Below are 25,161 nucleotides of genomic sequence, written 5' to 3'. Positions count from 1 at the left end.
TGAAGATAATCTCTAAGTCAAGGTATCATGGTACTGGTCATGTCAAATGAATGCAAATACTTTTCCCCATCAAGATTAGGGAGGCAGTTTGGCTTTTAACAGCAAAGAATCACTAATAACATACTTACACATCCAACATGTCAATTTCTCCCTTTACCCCTGCCCTGCCATTATTTAAGCAGCAACTACCACTAACCTACTAAGGGCACTTACTTAGGCTCTCCAGCCTAAGGGAACCACATCTGTGCATTTTTATTCACCTGCATATTGGCTCTGCATTTCAAGTAGCATATGGGAGAGTGGAAAGGGGCTAAAGGCTGACAAATCCCCAGGGCCTGATAATCTACATCCCAGAGTACTAAAGGAAGTGGCCATGGAAATAGTGGATGCACTGGAGATCATCTTCCAAAATTCTATAGACTCTGGAACAGTTCCTACAGATTGGAGGGTGGCAAATGTAACCCCACTATTTAAAAAAGGAGGGAGAGCAAAAACAGGGAATTACAGACCAGTTAGCCTAACATCAGTAGTGGGAAAAATGCTAGAGTCTATTATAAAAGATGATAACAGAACACTTGGAAGGCATTAACGGGATTGGACAAAGTCAGCAAGGGTTTATGAAAGGGAAATCATGCTTAACAAATCTACTGGAGTTTTTTGAGGATGTAACTAGAAGAATAGATAGGGGAGAACCAGTGGATGTGGTGTATTTGGATTTGCAGAAGGCTTTTGATAAGGTCACACACAAGAGGTTAGTGTGCAAAATTAAAGCACTTGGGATTGGGGGGAATATACTGGCATGGATTGAGAATTGGTTGACAGACAGGAAACAGAGGGTAGGAATAAACGGGTCCTTTTCCAGGTGGCAGGCAGTGACTAGTGGGGTACCGCAGGGATCAGTGCTTGGGCCCCAGCTATTCACAATATATATCAATGATTTGGATGAGGGAACTAAATGTAACATTTCCAAGTTTGCAGACGACACAAAGCTGGGGTGGAATGTGAGCTGTGAGGAGGATGCAAAGAGGCTCCAACATGATTTAGACAAGTTGGGTGAGTGGGCAAGAACATGGCAGATGCAGTAAAACTTGGATAAATGTGAGGTTATCCACTTTGGTTGTAAAAACAGAAAGGCAGATTTTCTGAATGGTGACAGATTGGGAAAAGGGGAGGTGCAATGAGACCTGGGTGTCCTTGTACACCAGTCGCTGAAAGCGAGCATTCAGGTGCAGCAAGCAGTTAGGAAGGCGAATGGTATGTTGGCCTTCATTGCAAGAGGATTTGAGTACAGGAGCAGAGATGTCTTACTGCAGTTGTATGGGGCCTTGGTGAGATCACATCAGAAGTATTGTGAGCAGTTTTGGTCTCCTTATCTCAGGAAAGATATCCTTGCCATGGAGGGAGTGCAACGAAGGTTTACCAGACTGATTCCAGGGATGGCAGGACTGACGTATGAGGAGAGACTAGGCCTATATTCACTAGAGTTTAGAAGAATGAGAGGTGATCTCATCGAAACATATAAAATTCTAACAGGACTAGACAGACTAGATGCAGGATGTTCCCGATGGCTGGGGAGTCCAGAACCAGGGGTCACAGTCTCAGGATACGGGGTATGCCATTTAGAACCGAGATAAGGAGAAATTTCTTCACTCAGAGGGTGGTGAACCTGTGGAATTCTCTACCACAGAAGGCAGTGGTGGCCAAGTCATTAGATGTATTCAAGGAGATGGATATATTTCTTAATGCTAAAGGGATCAAGGGATATGAGAAAAAGCAGGAACAGGGTACTGAGTTAGATGATCAGCCATGATCAGTTTGAATGGCGGAGCAGGCCCAAAGGGCCGAATGGTCTACTCTTGCTCCTATTTTCTATGGAAAGTGATTGTTTTGAACACAGTAGTAAATCTGACCCAGAGAAAGCATCAAGGCGACAACAAATGGGTTAGGGATGTGCTAGACCAATTCTTTTAATTTAAAAAGTTGGGAGTTCTGAGGGTTCATTCTTCTTGCTCAAAAAAAAAGGCACACCACTCAATCATATTGTAAATTTCTAAAAAGAGGAAAAGACAAAACTGCAATTACTGGAAATCTGAAATAAACAGAAAATATTGAAAATGCACAGCAAGTCCATTAACATTTGGAAAGAGAAAGGATGGGTTGTCTCAGGTTACAGTTCTGACAAAGGCTCTACGCCCAAAACATTAATCCATCTTTTTCTCTTTCCAGCGTTTTCTGTTTTATTGTATATTTATTCCATTTTCCGTAGAGGGAAGAGGGAAAGGGAGAATGTGGAATCATTTTCACTCTAGGGAGATTGCATTGAAGAAGGCAATCTGCTCTCTTTCAAATACACCGTTCCAAATCAGCACCATCATTGGTCAGCAATAACATAACTAGAGTGTATTCAGACACTGATCCAGTGGCTGTTTTTCCTGCCATGTTTGGATACTGCTCAGAATCCCAAAACTGATATCTCATAGGTCAGGCTGCATCAAGAAAAATCTCAACCTAATCACCAATTCACTGATGGGAAGCATTTTTAATTTCAATACTTCTGTATTCATGCTTTCCAGCTTGCTGGTTTCAATTTTCAACAGCTACATAGAATTACATAGAACGTACAGCACAGAAACAGGCAATTTGGCCCAAATGGTCCATGCCGTTGTTTATGCTCCACACGAGTCTCCTCCCACCCTCCTTCATTTAACTCCATCAACATATCCTTCTATTCCTTTCTCCCTCATGCATTTATCTAGCTTCCCATTAAGTGCATCTATGCTGATCGCCTCAGCTATTCCTTGTGGTAGCGAGTTCCACATTCTGACCACTCTCTGGGTGAAGAAATTTCTCCTGAATTCCCTATTGGATTTATTAGTGACTACCTTATATTTATAGCCCCTAGTCCTGGTCTCCCCTGCAAGTGGAAACATCTTCTCTACATCTACCCTATCAAACCCTTTCAGAATCTTAAAGACCTCTATCAGGTCACCCCTCAGTCTTCTCTTTTCTAGAGGAAAGAGTCCCAGCCTGTTCAATCTTACCTGATTGGTATCAAATCTTACCTGATAGCTAGTATCTCCAATTGTGTCATCAACATGGTTTAACTTTTCTTAAATAGAACCGAAGTGGACAGAAAAAAATACTGTCCAGAATTTGCTGTCAAAGTAACGATGAGGCTAATGGCACTCATCATAATTTATGTGCAGATCGTACAGCAACTTCAGGCGAGGGCAGATGCGCAGTTAAACACAAAAATCCGGAAGTTGATATCCGAGATGCACGGCTCTGCCGCTAGCTTCGCGAAAAGGCCATCTGTCTGACTCAGCATTCAAATGCATTGAACGGTGTGAAGTGCCTATACTTGCATGGTAGATACAAACTAAACTCGCTAAAGTTATGGCTTGTCCATTTCAGTCGAAGTACCCTTTTTAATGGTGTGATTATTGTTAATTACTGCCAAACAACCTCTCTGGCACTGAAAATTACAAGTGTGGAGACTCATTCCTTCAGGTTTTAATTAAATTAAAATCATTTTTTTAAAAAACTTTTTCTTTCAGTTTCTTTTTTTCCTCTCTCTTAATCCAATCTTTCTTTCCCTCTCTATTTCTCTTTCTGTACCTGATTTGACATTGAATTCACTAATCTAATTTACACTTCCTTGTTCAGACTCTGCACTACTCATTTAACAATCTTTCAATCTGATTGGTATGGAGATACACAGTTGCTTGCCATGTTCACCGAGATCCCAAATGCCCTGTAGAGAGCGCTGCGCTGTTTCCATCTCAAACTTCCAGCAACTTGCAGTGCAAAATCTCATGGAAATTAAACGGGCAAGGGCAAGTCTAACTAACAGCAGACGCCATTCGTTAACCGGCTACAGCAAATTCTGGGCCATTAATTCTCTGTAACTGTTTCTTTCAAAACATACAAGTTGGGTTTCCAAGACAAAATATATTATTCTGCTAATATCATATAAAATAGCTGTAACATGACTTAATTTTCCAATTTTGTATATGCTAAGTAATTAGTTGGCATAATACAATATATTCCTGTGTATATAGTGAAAACAAACTTTTCATAACTGTGCATCTAGAAATTAAGTCTATTGAGCACAAAATATTTTATACCACGATACAGAATATCCCCTCCAAATTCATTAAATTTAAACGTTGCAGTTTGAGATAAAAGAACATTACGTGGGAGCCCTTTCAATACAAGGACTGCCCTCTCATCTCATCTAAAAAAAAGTTTATGAGGGAGGAGATAAAAATCTTCTATATGGTGGATGATATTCCCTATATATAAAAAAAAGCTTCCTAGCTTCCCTCATGGCTCAGAGTTTATCCAGTCAGGACCAGGAAGGTCTGTGCTACAGTTGGTCCAAGCACCCCTTATTTTGGAAGTGGAAAATCAGAATATTTTTCCCCTCCTGATTCCTTTCCAGCGATCCCTGCTGGAACTGTGAGTGTGTGGACATCAGGCAAGAAATGGATTTGGATCAGTTGCGACACCCGCACAGTGAAATTGTTTACCAAAACTCATCGTCCAGGCTCACATCCAGTTGGGAGAAGTACTGGATCATTGAGTATCCATAGAACCTGACCCTGTCACAGTACCGATCTGTTTAAAAACATATATTTTTAAAATAAAATGTTGTTCTTCTCCCTCCCCGAATGTACCTCATCAGGTCACTGGGACTGCTCCAGGATTGTTCATGTATTTTAGGTCAGCACTAAGTTTTGCCAGCTTGAGCCCGTTTTGCCAATAGAGAAGAGAGTTTACCTACAGCCTCATCACTGATACCCTCGAAATGGTTTCCAGCTGTGCATGATGTATCAAACCTCAGGTCACTATTCTTGGAGGGTGGGAAGAGGCAGAATATGTACCACCAGGTAACTTATTTTACGCACTGCATTTCTTGCTTGGGGTGAGGGGGGGGGGAGAATGAGAGAGATATTGGTAGCACCATGGCTTTCTGCCAGTTTACAAAAAAATGTTCTTTTGTGGCTTATAAAGTGTAATAAACATGCTGATTATATGGTCTTCCCTGTAAATGGATAGTTACTAAAATTGCATTTTTACAATTTTTGTGTTATGTATGTGTTAAATTAAGATGGATTCCCACAAAAAATTCTTCTGGAAACTGCTAACTTAAGCCAGTGTGTGGAAAATCTGAAAGGGAGGAACAGGGAAAAAGAGAGGAAAGCACTGTAAATGCAGACTCACATCAGACAATCCACTCTTCTATGAAAGCAACCTCGCAGATCGAGGTTAGGACACCACCCTATCTGATGTGTTATTACATCCACTTACTCAAATACATTAACAGCCAAACAAATCTTCCAGGAACTTATGGTAAAAACACATTACATAAATGAAAGCGAAGTAACCTTTGCACCCTGCCTTTATCTCCAAGTTTCAATGAAAAATTAATACAAACATGGGATAACACTGTGCCCCCATATGGAGAGATTTAACTTGAATCCCAGTCTCATTCCATTCTGAGTTGACATATTGTAACAGTATGCCCTTCTGAAACACATTGTTGAGGCAGAGCAGAGTATGCTTTACTGTACATTTAACATTGCTATCACCTGACGAGAGTATTTATGTCAACATTGGAAAATGTTCCATCTCTTAATACCGACGTCCCTCACCTTGCTGAGCACAAAAAAAGTATAGTAAAAAAGCAGGTGCCCCCTTCCACCAAAATCCATCGCCCGTAGAAACCAAAAGTAAAAATTGCAATGCCTCACAAATAAGGTCTGTAACATACATATTGCTCTTACAGTTTACCTATAGATTTGAGCACACTAGGAATTTAAGCATTGCGAAGGTATGGTGTAGCCTAGTACTACAGCATACACTGCATTACTAATTGTATATTTTTTAAACTGATCATGTTTTGTTAATTAGTCATGAGAAAGAATCATTATAACATCCAGTAACATTGCAGCTATAACTTAAAAGCACAATCCTACATTTAGCTTTAAGCAAAATACACACATGACTGCATTCACCTGCATTAACCTAAACAAGAATTTCAGCAAAATTGTAGTAAATAATAGCTCTGGAATAGGCAACCAGAAATACTATGCTGTATCAAGAATGTCTGCATTACTGAGTAGGGCAAGTACTGAAGTACTTCTTCACTGTCCCCCTTTCTGTTGCCTTGCAATTAAATTAAACAGGTTTGGAGCACTGGAAATATCATTGGCAAGTGCAACATCCATACTAAAGAAAGTGATAACATATAATTCTTTAAAGAATATCAGAAATATTGAATACTTCCAAAGGTGTCTGAGTCCTTTACCAATTTATCATTTGGTGATCTGTACAATTCAAGTGAAAGAGATTTATTAATACTACAACCTATCTTGAAAAATTATTCTCTTGTCTTCTCTCACTGGAGAGCAGCAGAAGGGGAGAAAGCAATGAATGACCGCACTAGCAAATCTCATAGCCAGAGTACTCTGAGCAGAAGCTAAGGAGAAGGGCAAGAAACTTAAAAATTAAGTACCAACAGTATCTTCGTATTTAAACTAATATTTGGAAGGCAAAATAAATGGAATATTTACAGCAAACTAAACAAGGCAAGTGCCAGGCATCCCAGAATTTAGCCATTTGGTCCTGAGTATATCGACCATTCCATGGGTTCTTTCTATAGGGTTGCTTAATTAATTCCAATTAGTACTCGGTCCGCAAACTCACACTTAGAGCCCTTAAAAGAAACTTCCAGCACATCTGGGATACATTTAAGCACAAATGCCAAGGAGAAAAGAACAGTGTTTTAACTCTCCGTGCCAACACTGCAACATAGGTACATAAATACTCAGCATCTATTATACAAAGATGGACGGTGAACATAAAACAACCAAGTGCTGCACAAATGCTGTTCAACTAGTGCAAAGGATTAAATGGCCAGCTTGGAACTGAAAGATAGCAGAATACTTGCTCAAAGGTATGTAGCAAAATTGGCTAATATTGAGCCGTGAGCCAATTTGTTAGGTTTTGAATTTGTAACAACTGTGTGTCTGATCTCATAATCTTAACTACAGTACAAATACATTCTTTTGATTTAAATGGTTACAGGATACCACAGGGTTGTCATGGAAGATTACACGCAAGGGTTCAAAGAAGATTCTGAAATATGGATTATGCACTATATCTGATCCATTGTGTGGAAATTTTAAATTAGGTGCCATGGCTTCCACGACCTTGGATAGGAACCTCTGGTTCTTAGGCAAAACAGTGATTACATCAAATACATTAAACCACAATATAAATCCATTTCTCTATGTGCTTCATTAAGCCTTACCGGTAATAATTTTGCCTTTCCCAAAACTACTCATAAGCGAATACTTATTTGAACCCCTGCTTATAAATGCAAATATTACCGTACTGAGTTCCACACTCACCACTTTAATTTATCATTTGCTCCAGACGAGAAAGTTGAGCTCTTGATAACTTCTCCCATTTCCTCCCGGCAAAAACTGAAGTTGTTGATAGTCCACATATAGGAGAACTTCACTACTTTTATCTAGCAAAAAGAAAAAAAAGAAAATTGGAAAAGTAAATAAATACTTGAATATTGAAAAAAAACTGCAATTATATAACTACAAAGAACAGTAGATCCTTGCTTTACTTAATTTCCCAATAGCAGTTCACCTGAGTAAATTATAATTCATATTTAGATTAGTGTAGCATTCATAGATTCCAACTCCATGGCAGATAATACAATGAACTCCTAATCCTGTTAAATAACAATCAATTGACAATAAATACAGATCATAAAGAATTCCTGAATACCACTGAGCTGCTTTATTGACTACAACTTCATGTCCTTGCATCTTGAACTGCACTAGGTTATTATTTCTCCTATGCAATCTATTTCAGAGGTGACAGCTTGGTTCAATTGGCAGCTCTAACTACTGGGTCAGAGTTTACAGATCTGAGTTCATAATTTAGGTTGGCATTCCCGTGCAATGATTAGAAATTGCGGCATTGTCAGAGATACTGAGCTTCAGAACAGACATTAAACTGAGGGTCCTGCCTGACTATTCCAGTGGTTCAGATGGACATTAAAGATGCCATGGCACTATTCAATAAAGAATAGGGACTTCTTTTGCAATCCTAGCTAATACTCCTCCCTCAACCAATACTACCAAAAGTAATTAACTGGTCATTTATCATCTTGCTGTTTAGGTAATGTTGGTGCAGAATGGCTGATGCTTTTATCTACATAATAGTTACTGCACTTCAAAAGTAATTCAATGTGTGAAGTATATTGATGTGATATGGCTATATAAAAGCAAGAAGTGGTTGCCTCATGCTGCTCTTTAGGCATTTAGGATTTAGCTGTAAAGCAATAGTTATTTAATGAAAGATATTTATAATTTATATACAAGGTCTTGTATTTTTCTCAACGGGCACATTAAAAATACTCATTAGTCGCCTCACGTAGAACTTGCTACACTTGACAATTCACCATCAAGCCTACAATACCCTTCTCTTCGTCATATGACTCAAGCTCTTCAGAAATTCTGACTAAAATAATCTTAAGGAAATTTAGTTTGTCAAAGTTAAAATTTCAGAAACAGAGAAGGGACTGTGAATTTTTGAGTCTACTGCATATAATTTCATAGCTGTTTGAGGAAGAGTGAAATATACATTTAGGTTTGTTTTGGTGTTGGCATTGACTGTACACACAATCCATGCCCTGGAAGCTACAGGACATTCACACAAAGGATTAATACTGTTGTCTAGTCAGCAGTACTGCAGCTTTAATTTAGAAATAACCTAATGATTACAGAGAAATTCTATATCTGGTAAATATGGTTATATTATCGACAATTTTCTTTTAATTTGTCCTCTACATGATAATAGATTGGTTCAAATGTTTACTGGGGACAAACTATGAAGAACAAATCCAAAGAAACTTTAAATATTGGCTCAACAAAATGGTCACAGCTCTAGTAGAATGCATTTTAATTTCACTAGGCAGTTTTCTACCTGCCAATAGATAATGGAAAACCTCAATAAGCCACCTAACTACAAAAAGGGCAGGTGTGTCCAAACTGGGGCATTGGCTCCTGAGCCCTGACAATCCAGCCAAGTCCTATTAGCACTTTTTTCTGATTTTCTGCACTGTGAATTCAGTAGCTCTGAAGGTTTGGAAAGAGCTGTACGAGACCTGTTTGGCTCATTGGCAGATAAATCCTAAATCAAAACGCCAAGATTTGTTATCATCAGCAACTGGAGACATTCAAATTAACAAGAACATGGATTTAAACTTCATACATGTCCTTCGTGACTCCATGTGCATGTACTTAAGTGGTCCACAAAGACAAAATGTTTGGACACCCTGCAGTAGGGGTTGTAATTTGGATCCTTCATAGTTCTGGCAGCTGGTGTATAGTGAAAAATGCTCAGCTTCCACCTTTGAGTGTGCTCTGCACAATATGTTCAGGCACGTGACAGAACCAGAATTTGAAATGCTGTATCCAAGGTACTACATTATAATTCAGAAACACAGTCAGGCTCCCCAGAGGATTAATGTGCAACTGTGCCTCATGATATGGTAGCAAATGAGATGTGCAGACCAGTAAGGTCCCAGGTACAATCCCTAATCTGCATTAAATTATTCAGTCTTTATCCCCCTGATCGTTATCCAGTCACCCAGGATCAGGCTTGGTGATTATACCTTCTCACAGTCAAATAGCCTACTAACATTTATTAATTGGGCTCACACATGAAGAACGGCTAGCTACTGGAAGGTTGCTAGTGCCCGTGGAACCATACCCGTACATGAGTCACCACCTCCAGGAAATGAAAAAAAATACAACGCAACTTTAAAAAGTAACCCACTATCCAACAAGGTGAAGTACAATTTACAGACCAGATAAAGCTTTCCAAAAATGGGCACAAGCAGCTAGATAGTGGCAACATACATTTTTTCACCCATCTCCCACACCCAAGGAATGTGGGAAAAGGACTAGCCTACCTGTGTATAGCACCAGCTCTCTGCCACAGGCCCACTTGACATTTCAGCCGGAGGTGGTGGACTCGGTACCCTTGACATCGCCAGCTTGACTATTCTGCAGGTTTTCACAAGGCAGATGAAAGAAATCTCTGTAGAGCCTTATCCTGTTGTTGTAAAAAGGTGAACACACATTAGTTATTTAAAGGGGGCAGTGTGTGTGTTTTTGGGCCATGTTGCATAATGTAATCAAAATATCTATATGGTTCCCTTTAAATTCAATTTAGAGGATGGTAAAGGAATTTTATTACCTTCCAAAAGAAAACTATAGTGTACAATATTAAGTGCTTAATCGTGTAATACCAGTTATTGTATTTTGCAGGAAATAAGATACCAAACATACTTACTAGATCCCTTTCATCAGCTTAGAAATCCTACAAATTCAATAATCCGATAACAGATTGACAGCACCAAGGATTAGGCCGAGCCTGCTGGAATTTAATTCAACTCAATTCACCTTTAACAGACAAACTAGCCCACTCTTCTTACTTTCCAGAGATGGATTTGAACCAGAGTTTCCAATAGTTGGATGCCTAAGCCTGTGCTACCCAGCTACAGTCATCCAGCTAGGAGAGCAGACCGCAACAAAACATATTTGTTCAATAGCACCTCCCAAACCCGCGATCACTACCACCTAGGACAAGGGCAGCAGGCACATGGGAACACCACCACCTGCTCGTTCCCCTCCAAGTCACACACCATCCCGACTTGGAAATATATCGCCGTTCCTTCATCGTCGCTGGGTCAAAATTCTGGAACTCCCTACCTAACAGCACTATGGGAGAACCTTCACCACATGGACTGCTGCGGTTCAAGAAGGCGACTCATCACCACCTTCTCAAGGCAATTAGGGATGGGCAATAAATGCTGGCCTTGCCAGCAACGCCAACATCCCATGAATGAATAAAAAAAAAATCAGAATCGGATGAGAAGGAGAAATATACTATTACCAGATGTACAGTAAAACCTGATTAAGGTAAACATTCTACTTACCATATCCAAAATAGTTTAGAAATTGGGAGGTCATTATAACAGATCCATAATGTGTCAATATTCTTTTGAAATCTTCAGCTTTGAATGCTTACCATTTGATTCAGCAAAGATATTTTCAACTGGAAAATTTCACTTAATACAGTAAAATACCTTTCCACTTTGTCATAGAAGGAAATACCTATACACTTAATCTCAGTTCCTCTTCGGCAACATTCTTTATGCTTCAAAGCTGGCTAAAGGTAGCTTGGAAAGAGATATTATGGAGAACTTTGTCTGATGTGATGCCATGAAATGGATAATGAGTGCCACCCAACCTATCCTATTCATGTCATCACCAAGTGAAGTTTAATGTTAAAAAATAGACCACCTAATAAACATACACCAGCATGTTATGTGAGCATCTTTCCGTGCACACACTTGCTCCTCCAAAACCAATCACTACAGATCATGCATCGATGCTGGTACTGTTCAGGCGTGAATGGTGGTGGACAATTAAACAACTAACGGGAGGAGGAGGCTCTGCAAACATCCCCATTCTCAATGATGGCGGAGTCCAGCACGTGAGTGCAAAAGACAAGGCTGAAGCGTTTGCAACCATCTTCAGCCAGAAGTGCCGAGTGGATAATCCATCTCAGCCTCCTCCCGATATCCCCACCATCACGGAAGCCAGTCTTCGGCCAATTCGATTCACTCCACGTGATATCAAGAAACGGCTGAGTGCATTGGATACAGCAAAGGCTATGGGCCCCGACAACATCCCAGCTGTAGTGCTGAAGACTTGTGCTCCAGAACTAGCTGCGCCTCTAGCCAAGCTTTTCCAGTACAGCTACAACACTGGCATCCACCCGACAATGTGGAAAATTGCCCAGGTATGTCCTGTCCACAAAAAGCAGGACAAATCCAATCCGGCCAATTACCGCCCCATCAGTCTACTCTCAATCATCAGCAAAGTGATGGAAGGTGTCGTCGACAGTGCTATCAAGCGGCACTTACTCACCAATAACCTGCTCACCGATGCTCAGTTTGGGTTCCGCCAGGACCACTCGGCTCCAGACCTCATTATAGCCTTGGTCCAAACATGGACAAAAGAGCTGATTTCCAGAGGTGAGGTGAGAGTGACTGCCCTTGACATCAAGGCAGCATTTGACCGAGTGTGGCACCAAGGAGCCCTAGTAAAATTGAAGTCAATGGGAATCAGGGGGAAAACTCTCCAGTGGCTGGAGTCATACCTGGCACAAAGGAAGATGGTAGTGGTTGTTGGAAGCCAGTCATCTCAGCCCCAGGACATTGCTGCAGGAGTTCCTCAGGGCAGTGTCCTTGGCCCAACCATCTTCAGCTGCTTCATCAATGACCTTCCCTCCATCATAAGGTCAGAAATGGGGATGTTCGCTGATGACTGCACAGTGTTCAGTTCCATTCGCAACCCCTCAGATAATGAAGCAGTCCGAGCCTGCATGCAGCAAGACCTGGACAACATCCAGGCTTGGGCTCATAAGTGGCAAGTAACATTCGCGCCAGATAAGTGCCAGGCAATGACCATCTCCAACAAGAGAGAGTCTAACCACCTCCCCTTGACATTCAACGGCATTACCATTGCCGAATCCCCCACCATCAACATCCTGGGGGTCACCATTGACCAGAAACTTAACTGGACCAGCCATATAAATACTGTGGCTACGAGAGCAGGTCAGAGGCTGGGTATTCTGCGGCGAGTGACTCATCTCCTGACTCCCCAAAGCCTTTCCACCATCTACAAGGCACAAGTCAGGAGTGTGATGGAATACTCTCCACTTGCCTGGATGAGTGCAGCTCCAACAACACTCAAGAAGCTCGACACCATCCAAGATAAAGCAGCCCGCTTGATTGGCACCCCATCCACCACCCTAAACATTCACTCCCTTCACCACCGGCGCACTGTGGCTGCAGTGAGCACCATCCACAGGATGCACTGCAGCAACTCGCCAAGGCTTCTTCGACAGCACCTCCCAAACCCGCGACCTCTACCACCTAGAAGGACAAGGGCAGCAGGCGCATGGGAACAACACCACCTGCACGTTCCCCTCCAAGTCACACACCATCCCGACTTGGAAATATATCGCCGTTCCTTCATTGTCGCTGGGTCAAAATCCTGGAACTCTCTTCCTAACAGCATTGTGGGAGAACCGTCACCACACGGACTGCAGCGGTTCAAGAAGGCGGCTCACCACCACCTTCTCGAGGGCAATTAGGGATGGGCAATAAATGCCGGCCTTGCCAGCGACGCCCACATCCCGTGAACTAATTTTAAAAAAGGCACTCCGGATGCCAGTGTATAAATACATCTTGCCCAATAACAAGAGATCAGCTCTTTTGAATATTTTTCTGGCTTTCTCGATGCATCATTGCTGCAATTTCAGGTGACAGCAACAAGTGAAAGGTTGCCAGGTTGCCTGTTGTGCAATGGAGCTTTCTGGGGTGGGGGAGTGAGTGAGAAAGAGAGAGCGAGCGCGCTAGTGAAAGGGAGAGAGAGAAAAAGAGGGCCAACCTGGAGAAGTTTTTTGTTGTCTCTCCATCAGTGTCCATTGCCACCAGGTGCTGTGTGTCAAGAACACTGCTAAGGCACTCCCAATTGTATTATGGAGAAGGCCCTAATTTGCATCATTTCCATGACTCTATTGAGCCCTGTCTCAGTGCAGTCATACTAGCTGGCCACATTGGGCTGCGCTGAGCCCACTGAAGATTTCCAAGCCTACCTCCCTAATGATACAGGAAACACACACCCAATGGGCTCTATTTTAGCACCCGCTATCCAGTGCATTCCTGGCGGGGGGAGCTCCGAAAATCGGGGAATCCCGGCTCCAACCCGCCCACATCCGGGTTCCCAGCTGACACGCCGACGTGCGCGCGCAGCCCCCGCTGTGGGACTCCCGCAGGCAATTAAAGCCAGTGGGGTGCCACTTGAGAGTACTTACCTTGCTATTTCAGGTCATTAACAGACCTGATTAAGGGAATATGTCAGGAGGGGTGGGATTTTAGAAACAACTGGGACTGTTTCCCATACTGGGGGAAACACTCCCAGTTGAAATGGACGTGTTGCAGTTATCAGCCTGTGGCAGCTGCAAAGGTCCATTTGACAGGTTATGGGGGGGGGGGGAAGAGACCCTCACTCATTGCAGGAGGCCACTGTGTCTCTTGGGACAAAGTTTGGCCTCCACTACCCTCCTCCTGACAATCAAATTCACCAACTTGCACACTTACCCCGGGGTCCAGAGACATGTACCTACCTTGCGGACCCCCTTAGATGTACATCTTCCAGATGTGGGCCGCCGTAGCTGCAGTCATGACCTCCTCGGAGGGCGAACAGCATCACCAGCCTCGCCGGCCAAGCCGTCCACCTCTGACACGTGGAGCTCCACAACACAGTGCTGTGACACATTCACCTGCACAACAGGAGGGAGGGAAACCGCAGAGAGAGATGCTTCGCAGGGGGCACTACCCTCGCCACAGGGTCCACAGACCGAGGCTCAGCTTCCTGGACCTCTCTGAGCAGCAGTACACACGGAGGCTCAGAGTCACTCGACATGTAGTCGTGGACATCTGCAGCCTCCTTCATGCCGAGCTGCTCCCGGCTGGCCCGAGCACCATCTTTTTACCTGTCGCTGTCAAAGTCACCATTGCCCTCAACAACTTCTCCTCCGCATCCTTCCAGGGTGCCACCGGGGACATCGCCGACGTCTCTCAGTCGTCTGCACAAAAGAGCCCTGCAAATACACCTACACCCACTTTGCAGTGACACAATGGGTGGCATCAGGTGTGGGTCTTCATTGTGATCCTCAGGAAAGGGCATTATTGCACAAACCAGACAAGATTCGCAAAGATGTGGCACTGGTGATGCCAATATAATATGTTATGTGAGTTGATCAGAAATTAAATATAAGTAAAAACCATGACAAACCCTCAAACACCCTTGTGCATCCCCTTCATGCTCACAACACGTTTGCCTTACGCGTCCTACTGCACATATGTGATGCATGCCCTGTGGCTGCAGCACAGGTAGTGGCAGGTTGAGTGAGGCTGACTGTGAAAGAGATGCATGAGGGTGAGTATGAGATAGAGCCATGAGATTGTATGAGGATTGGGTTGAGTGGTAGTGGCGGGATGAGTACTGGCGAGGTGAGTAAGTGCAGGTAAGATGAGGATGAGCTTTGAGTGGGTGTGAGGGGTGATGTGACAGAGTAGTGTAGGCAGTGCAGAAGGAGATGTGGGGTGGGGGCGGTGATGTGGCAGATGGAGTGCAGGGGAATGAGTAAGTATACTCACTTTGGCTGACCTACTTAGGTCATTGCAGCGCCTCCTGCACTGTATGCAGGTGGGCAATATGTTGGTGGTGCAGGTGACCTCCTCTGCCGCCTCGAGCCAGGCCTTCCTGGTGGCAGAGGCAGGCCGCTTCCTCCCGTCCGCCAGGAGGAAGATCTCTGTCCTCCCCCTCCTCCTCACCCCATCTAATGATACCTGGAGTGAGGCATCATTAAACCTGGGAGCAGCCTTCCCCTGGGCTGCTCCATGCTGTATTTTTTCCTATTTGTTGCAGCATGTGTCAGTGGAGGACTGCCCCTTTAAATAGAGCTCCTCCAGCTGACAGAGCTTACTGCGCATGCGCAGTCCGTCTGACGCGCAGATCAGCAGCGGGGAACCCGGAAGAACACGTAACTGGATCCAATTAGGCTGCGATCGCGCGCAGGGCAGACTGATTTCGCCAGGCGCATTACCCACGCGCCCAATAGCCCCCCCGCCGCGAACCCGCAGCCCTGGCAATATCGAGCCCAATGTGTTTCAGCGCATGAGACCGTCATTACGGCCCTGCAAAGTTACAGTGAAACTCCTAAGTTTCCAAGGGAACCAGAACACTTTGTGCAGGATGAGGGCATTCCAGCTGGAACAAAGCTGCTACAAATTTACTGCATTGAAGCATAATTAAAAGAAATATTTCAGCACAAATAACTATGTAATTAGTGTGGGCCATCAGGATTACTATTTCAATGAGAAGAAGATATTAACACCTCACTGAAATGTTTGCTTTCTCCCCCACCCCCACACCTCCTCCCTTGTGCCAATGATAGTACTGACTCCTGGGACTTTGGATGCCTTCCAGTCTCACACCCCATTATTCATGCATAAGCCTCAACAGTATTGGCAGGCTAAAGAGCATCATGACCGAGTCCAATTCCATCCCCTGATGTTCAGAGGTTACTGGGTTGCAATAAAGAGAAAGACCTCAGCCAAATTTCCCCTCTCTAACCAGGTGCACTAAGGCCAATTGTCATATCCTTACTGCTCATCCAGTCAAGATCAGCACAGATAAGGGATTGAACCTTGCACGTCCTGGTCTATATGGTTTGGCCACTCAAAGGTTAAACACTCAAGCATTGCAGGGGCCCAGAGAGAAGCTCCCAAGAAAGCTCAGGCAGGAAAAACTTGTTCTGAAGACTCCATTATAACCACCCTATTGTTGGTTACTAGGGCGTTATGCTAGCTGCAATCATAGATGCAGCGTGAAAATTTGCTACATGGTTTCTGTATCATTTAAACAGATGTAATGACATCCTTTAATGTACTCCCAATTATTAATCTAGCAAATTGTTTTGAAAGGAAGTTTACCAGACACCAATGGCCTTTAAAATAGATTTTCTTGTGGCTAGGGAAAGTTCTAATTCTTTTTGGATATGCGCACTAAAAAAAAAAATCCTCTCTGAAAGGACTCTCTATAATCACAATTATGGTATACAGGTTGTGTGATCAGAAAGTGTATGCACACTTTAAACTTAGCTGTCTAGGTTTCATTTTCTATCAAATTCTGCTGAACTACAGGTTGGTATTTTGAGCAGCTGTTACTACATTCTGACAAATTCTGTTCATTATTAATTTCCTGCAAGTCTGGGGAAGTGGCAAAAGAAACACCAACATGCTGCAGACTGTGTTGCCGTACAGCTGTCAAAAAGGCATCAATGTAGGCTGTAGAATTCTCTCTTATCTCACTCATGGAGACTGAGGCACCAGAACCCCTGATAATCGAAAATGAGGTCATAACACCAAGCTACAGAATTCATTCTTTATAACCCTGCATTAAACCAACTCTTAACATTTGAAGAGGCTGCTAAACCAAGATAGGACATGGTTGCAAAGTGTTCATCATTACAGCATGTGTCAAAAACTGCCTGGAAACTACCACAGTGGCTAACATACAGCACATTCAAGAAGAAAGCTTTCCACCTTAAATACACAAATATTAAAGGAACAAACATGCAAGTGTATGCACATTATTAAAGTACATAAATGCATTGGTATGTTTTAAATATAGCCACAGGGTGCTGTGGCCAACACAACTGTTGTGATGCTACACCCCTGCCCCTTTTTAAAAGCTGCACCCTAAATCTGAATTGGTAGAGTGCTAGACAAGAACGACAGCAACTGCAAAACCAAGGGACCTTTGTTAAATTTTATCCTCACCAAATGATTCATTGAGAAGTAAAGCTGTATTTCAGCTCAGAGAAATAAAATAGGACTTAGAAAACTAACAAGACTGTCAAGGCTTATCTGTTGAAAAATGGCCACTCAGGTTAGTTAGCAAAGCACAACTGTGGAACCATACACCAGAACAAGTTACTGCCTTCAGGATAGGTTAGAAGAAAATGGAGAGGGAATATAAAATTTGAGCAATATTGTTACTGCCCAAAAGGCGAACAATTAACCAGTTTTTCATATATATATATATATCTTTGAATCATCAATTTACGCAAAGTGGTAGTGCCTTTTAAAAATTATATACACCTAAAGTTAGGCTCGGACAGTGTTGACAAAGACGGCTTGCAAAGTATTGAATTCAAGAAAGCAGATGACTGCTAACTAGAAAATGTAACACTTTGTAAAATACACTAAATGTAAACTCCTTGCAGAATGATAGGGAGCCTGTTCTCAAACCTTCACCAATGCTTCTGCGAAGCCAGCTATAGGGAGATGCACAACACATGTTGCGAATTAGACCATTTTTTGCTCTTCCTTGTAAAGAAGCACCTGGCCTACAGCCAGGACCTCCCCACAAAGATCACAAATAGTGCTGAAGGTCATGAGCATTAACCAACACATCAGCACTCCATACTGCTTTAACATACACAACTCTCACAATTTACTGATTCCAGTGGAAAGGCGGCCTTGATATATATTAATGACTGGACCTGGGTATGGATGGTTTAATTTCAAAGTTTGCAGATGACACAAAATTTGGAAATGTAGTAAACAATGTGAAGGATAGTAACAGACTTCAGGCAGACATAGACAGACTGGTGAAATGGGGAGATACACGGCAGATGGAATTTAATGCAGAGAAGTGTGAAGTGATACATTTTGGTCAGAAGGATGAGCAGAGGCAATATAAACTAAATGGTACAGTTTTAAAGGGGGTGTAGGAACAGAGAGATCTGGGGGTGCACATACACAAATCTTTGAAGGTGGCAGAACAAGTTGAGAAGGCTATTAAAAATGTATATGGGATCCTGAGCTTTATTAATAGAGGCATGGAGTGCAAAAGCAAGGAAGTTATGCTAAAGTTTTATAAAGCTCTAGATTCGGCCTCAGCTGGAGAATTGTGTTCAATTCTGGGCACCACACTTTAAGAAGGATGTCAAAGCCTTAGAGAGGGTGCAGAAGAGATTTACTAGGCTAGCGCCAGGGATGGGGGACTTCAGTTACGTGGCGAGACTGGAGAAGGTGGGGTTGTTCTCCTTAGAACAGAGAAGGTTAAGGGGACATTTGATAGAGGCGTTCAAAATCATGAATGGTTTTGACAGAGTAAATAACGAGAAATTGTTTCCAGTGGCAGAAGGGTTGGTAACCAGAGGACACAGATTTAAGGTGATCGGCAAAAGAAGCAGAGGAGATACGAGGAAACTATTTTTTAGGCAGCGAGTTGTAATGATCTGGAATGCACTGCCTGAAAGGGTGGTGGAAGCACATTCAATAGTAACTTCCAAAAGGGAATTGGATAAATACTTGAAGGGAAAAAGTTGATAGGGCTATGGGGAAAGAGAAGGCGAATAGGAATAAATGGATAGCTCTTTCAAAGAGCCAGCACAGGCACGACGGGCCGAATGACCTCCTCCTGTGCTGTACCTACTATGATTATCAGTCAACAATACCAAGGCAAACAGAACAGCACAAGCAAAGCAATTTTTGAAGTCAGAAACAGCTAGTACTGTACAAAATCTAGATCAGCTCAGTGAGTGTTCAAACCCAAATGCAGCTGTGCTTTCCTGTGTGCACAGCATAGATAATATGGTTAATACTCCAAATATGGATTGATCCATTATTAAAACTTAGCTCACCAAAAAAAGGCCAATACAGAGATAGCTGCACTGAAATATGAGAAGTCGATTATGTCAACTGTGCCATCACCAACTTTCTCCTCAGCAAATTGACTGTACCAACTGTTTGGCAAAGCACTGACTAATCCCAAACAAGTATGCGATCCAGGTCTTGAAATTCATCTTTGAACAACCTGGATGTGTTCCATTCTTGAAGTACAGACCATTCCACTGAAGTGAACACTGCATTAAGAGCATCAAGGCGGAATGGTAGTGATGATGATAGAATGATAAGATTGTGATGTTATCACTTGTGGCTGTGCACTCTCATACAGCCTGACCCCATTTAGTAGACACCCTGTTGTATAAAGATACATATAGCCTTGAGCTGATCACATGGCACTATACCACATCCATAAACTTAGCAGAAGACATGAACATCTAGATGGAGTGCAAAATTACTTTAAAATTAAATGCCACCAAGAAAAGGGTGCATTCAAACCGCTGCTTCCTCTGGAACAAAGCATATGCATATATCAAGCCCAATCTATTATTATATAGTGCCTAAATGCTTTTTCCCAAGTTTCAGTAAATCAATTCAAACTGAATACATTTGTGTCGTATTACTTTCTCTATTCGCCAATAACCCTGCTCAGTCACTTCAGATTACATTTAAATAAATTCCAGAGTGCAAGAACCGGATTTCATTATGCTGTGCAGAGCAGAACTAACTGCTGTACATTAGCTTAAAATCAGAACCAATGCTTTGATGAAATTTGCATACTGTACACAAAATGAAGATATAGGGGAAGGCTAGTCTCAAAGCTCATCTGTACAACCCACCCTATCAAACATTTTGCATTGAAATGGTAAAATTTGGCCCCGGAGCCAAATAATAAACTGTGCAGCAAGAAGCAGCCCATACAACTATTGAGCCAGCATTTCACAGGAACATAGGAACAGGAGTAGGCCATTCAGCCCCTCGTGCCTGCTCCACCATTTGATAAGATCAGAGCTGATCTGTGATCTAACTCCATATACCCACCTTTGGCCCATATCCCTTAATACCTTTGATTGCCAAAAAGCTATCTATCTCAGATTTAAATTTAGCAATTGAGCTAGTATCAATTGCCATTTGTGGAAGAGAGTTCCAAACTTCTACCACCCTGTGTGTGTAGAAATGTTTTCTAATCTCACTCCTGAAAGGTCTGGCTCTAATTTTTAGACTGTGCCCCCTACTCCTAGAATTCCAAACCAGCGGAAATAGTTTCTCTCTATCCACCCTATCTGTTCCCCTTAATATCTTATAAACTTCGATCAGATCACCCCATAACCTTCGAAACTCCAGAGAATACAACCCCAATTTGTGTAATCTCTCCTCATAACTTAACCCTTGAAGTCCGGGTATCATTCTAGTAAACCTACGCTGCACTCCCTCCAAGGCCAATATGTCCTTCCGAAGGTACGGTGCCCAGAACTGCGCTCAGTACTCCAGGTGCAGTCTAATCAGAGTTTTGTATAGCTGCAGCATAACTTCTGCCCCCTTGTACTCCAGTCCTCGAGATATAAAGGCCAGCATTCCATTAGTCTTATTGATTATTTTCTGCACCTGTTCATGACACTTCAATGATCTATGTAACTGAACCCCCAGGTCCCTTTGGACATCGACTGTTTTTAACTTTTTACCATTTAGAAAGTACCCTGTTCTATCCTTTTTTGATCCAAAGTGGATGACCTCACATTTGTCTACCTTGAATTCCATTTGCCACAGTTTTGCCCATTCACCTAATCTATCAATATCGCTTTGTAATTTTATGTTTTCATCTACACTGCTTACAATGCCACCAATCTTTGTGTCGTCGGCAAACTTAGATATGAGACTTTCTATGCCTTCATCTAAGTCGTTAATAAATATTGTGAATAATTGAGGCCCCAAGACAGATCCCTTTGGGACTCCACTAGTCACATCCCTCCAATGTGAGTACCTACCCATTATCCCCACTCTCTGTCACCTTTCGCTCAGCCAAGAAGTTTGAGACTAATAGAAGCCCTCAATAGAGTTGCAGTAACACTCCCAAACAAAAGAAATGTCGATTATGCTCAACCATCAATACACTCGTACAAGCATTCCAAATATTTGTTCACAGAGTTTTAAAGTTGTCAGACTATTTAAAAATACTGGAGGGGTAAAGGAAGTGTTTTTGAAGTAATTTAATATCAGTTATGGCAGAAAACCCAATGTGTCCTTAACATTGCTTAAGTTCTCAACTCAATACAAATCCATACAAGGCAGTGGGCTAGATGAGGAAGGCCTACTTCACACCTTTACAAAATTTAAGAGAGACTTTGCCTGTCTGTTAGTTTTCTATTAGCTCACAGCTAAAGCAGCATAACAGTTATCAGCTCTTAAATCACTCCTCCATGTTTTGTGCCAAGTGCATAGAGCTGTTGCAGCTGCCCCTTAACATTTTATATCAATCTTAAAAAGTCTGTATGAAGTGCTAATGAAATACCAGCAGTGAAGCTTCACCCTGCTCTTGCAAATGGAATTTAATCCCAGTGTTATCACATGGAATTCTATCCCTTTTATGCTTAAGTTCAAACACACCAGCACCAATCAAATCAAGGTTTTACAGCATGCACTGGGAAAGCCACAAGGACAGATCACAAGTCGTGGGGTACAAATGAGTTTGTCTAGAGCACCAGCTTAACGCCACCGAGAGTATTGTGTAGAATGTGGTATTATAATGGGAACTACCAACTTTGGAAGGGTACAGAGGAGGGCAACTAAATTGATGAGATTACGCACCTAAATGACAAGGAATCAATGAATATATGAGGAGGAAAAATGGCATTAGCCAGACTTGAAGATTCTAAGCAGTATAGATAACCAAACTAATAAATTGCTTGGCATAACCACACACTAATCAGTGGCTGCAGATTCAAGCTTAGAAAATAAAGAGCGAACAAACGACTTCACATGAAAGGTTGTGAATTTCTGGAATTTAGTGTCAGCAATTTAACAAGGAGCTAGACATTTTTATTTTGCCAAACGAAGTAGTTGAGCATAAGAAATGCAAAGTATGGTATCTTTGAACCAGCTGGATGGACTGTGATTCCTACAAAGACCTGAAACTTAAGTCTATTTTGCTCACAGCAATTACCATTTGCCTCTGGGCATATACCATTATACGAACATAGGAACAGGAATAGGCCATTCAGCCCCTTGAGTCTGCCCCACCCATCAATTAAATCATGGCTAATTTGTACCTCAACTTCATTTACCCGTCTTAGCTCCATATCTCCTGATACCCTTACCTAACAAAAATCTATAAATTTTGGTCTTGAAAGCTTTGATTTTCCCAGCATCCAGAGCTTTTTGGGGGAGAGAATTCCTGATTTCTACTACTGTGTGTGTGGAAAAAGTGCTTCCTGATTTCCCTCCTAAATGGCCTGGCTCTAATTTTAGGATTATGTCCCCTCGTTCTTGATTCTCCGATCAGAGAAAATAGTTTCCCTATTTCTACTCCATTGAATCCTTTTAACATTTTAAATACCTCAATCAGATCAACCCTCAATCTTCTATACTCAAAAGAATACAAGCCAAGTTTATGCAGCCTGTCCTCATAATTTAACCTTCTAAGCCCCGGTGTAATTCTGGTGAATCTGCGCTGCACCCCCTCCAAGGCCAATAAAACCTTCCTGAGGTGCGGTGCCCAAAACCAAATGCAGTACTCCAGATGGGGTCTGACCAAGGCTCTATACAACTGAAGCAAAACTTCCTCCCCTTTGTAATTTAGCACGCTTGAGATAAAGGCCTACATTCCATTAGCCTTTCTGATTGCTTTTTGTACCTGTCTACTAGTTTTAAATGATTTGTGTATTTGGACTCCCAAATCTCTTTGCTCCTCTACAATTCCTATTTTCTCACCATTAAGAAAATACTCTGATTTATCTTTCTTGGGTCCAAAATGGATGACCTCACACTTTCCCACATTAAATTACATCTGCCATAGGTTTGCCCACTCATTAATCTGACGATGTCACTTTGCAGGTACTCCCATCTGCAATACTTGCTGTCCCCCCTAATTTAGTGTCAGCTGAAAACTTGGATTTACAACTCTCTATTCCTTCTTCCAAGTCATTAATAAATATGGTGAAAAGTTAAGGCCCCAGAACAGATCCCTGGGAAACACCACTCATCACATCCTGACAATCTGAGTACATACCCTTTATCCTCACTCTCTGTCTCCTACCTCCCAACCAATTTCCAACTCAACTAAAAAGGCTACCTTCAATTCAATACTCATTTATGCCAATAATCTTTTTTGTGGAATCTTACTGAATGCCTTTTGAAAGTCCATATAGATAACATCTGTAGACACTCCTTTGCCTACCTTATTAGTGGCCTCCTCAAAAAATTCAATTAGATTAGTCAGACATGACTTACCTTTAACAAAGCCATAGCTCTCTCTGATCAGCTCAAGTGCTCACTCTATCCTTCATGACAGATTCTAGTAGCTTCCCCACAACTGACATTAAACTAACAGGCCTGTAGTTACCTGGTTTCTCTCTCCCACACTTCTTAAATAATGGAGTGACATTAGCAATTTTCCAGTCTAAGAGCACAATTCTCAAACCAAGCGAGGTTTCAACAGTTATAACTAATGCTTCTGCAATTTCCTCACCTACTTCTTTTAATACCCTGGGGTGGAAATCACCAGGTCTTAGAGATTTATCTATCCTAAGTCCCATTATTTTCTCCATTACCATTTTTTTAAACTAAAACTGAATACAATACATTCCTCCCCTTGATTTATTTTTAGTTTTGCTTCTATCGCTGGTATTTTATCCTCTCACTCTACTGTGAAAGCGGATACGAGGTATTTCTTTAATAAATCTGCCATTACCTTGTTATCTTTATCATATCATTCTGCATTATGTTAGTTAATGCACAATAAAATGTAAATAGGGGATGATAGTTATATGTTTTTGAATCTAAATACATTTCTGCCTTCCAAAGAGAGTTTGTGAAAGCTAATGCTACAGAGTTGAGCACATCCAATAGATAGAAGTGTTTACAGCTCTTTGAATAGGTGGAAGAATCAGGCTTTTCCCAAAAATGAGAGCAGCTGTCACAGCCAGATCAATTTAATTACAACATTGCAAAATGATTCCTCTCAAATGTTTCTTCAAGAATTCCACATCTTGCAGATGTTTCAAGTTGTTGTAACTATACACTTATCTCACTTCTAAACCTATAAATATTCTAAAACCCAATGCACCTTTCATTGCACAGATTTTCTATTACTATTCCCCCCAACTTTCTCCTCACAGCTTCCTTTTAGGCAGTTGCAGACTGGAAAGTAAAGAAACATTCCCATTATAATCATGATGAGGATACTGTATGCAGGGATGTCAACCTTTTGAAGCTGGGGGCCAGATACATCAAAACCAGTAAATGGCTACATACAATTATCCAATAATACGAGCTCCCATTCATAAATATTTTCCATACACAGAAATAAATACCCTACACATACACAAAGTGTAAGACACTCAGAAGTAAGACCTCCATATAAACAAAAAAGCGACACTTCAATACACACAAAAAGCGCCTCCCACAGACATAAAAGGCAAGACCGCATGCACACAAAGTGAGAAATACCCTCCCGATATACAAAAATATAGCTCTCCCATCCTCCTTTTCAGAGCATTTTTCCAGTCTTCCAGACCAAGTAATTTCAAAGAGCTGAAGTCCAAAGTTGCTGGTCAGTTTTGCGTACAACTGCA

General features: G+C 42.0%; 1 protein-coding gene across 5 annotated transcripts in view; it reads right to left on the bottom strand.

Annotated features, from left to right (window-relative positions):
• spop (speckle type BTB/POZ protein) overlaps positions 1-25,161 on the bottom strand; it is a 122,446-nt gene that overhangs the window by 46,535 nt on the left and 50,750 nt on the right. For all 5 annotated transcript variants that reach the window (XM_067969028.1, XM_067969029.1, XM_067969027.1 and 2 more), the window contains 2 exons: positions 10,004-10,146; positions 7,419-7,540 (listed from right to left, as the gene is read on the bottom strand). In XM_067969028.1, the coding sequence (XP_067825129.1) occupies positions 7,419-7,540; positions 10,004-10,081 (200 nt within the window). In that variant the 5' untranslated portion in view covers positions 10,082-10,146. The remainder of the gene's footprint in view (positions 1-7,418; positions 7,541-10,003; positions 10,147-25,161) is intronic.

Source organism: Heptranchias perlo, chromosome 30 (genome assembly GCF_035084215.1).
Source record: "Heptranchias perlo isolate sHepPer1 chromosome 30, sHepPer1.hap1, whole genome shotgun sequence".
NCBI classification, from domain to species: Eukaryota; Metazoa; Chordata; class Chondrichthyes; order Hexanchiformes; family Hexanchidae; genus Heptranchias; species Heptranchias perlo.
This window is presented reverse-complemented; position numbering and strand designations above follow the sequence as displayed.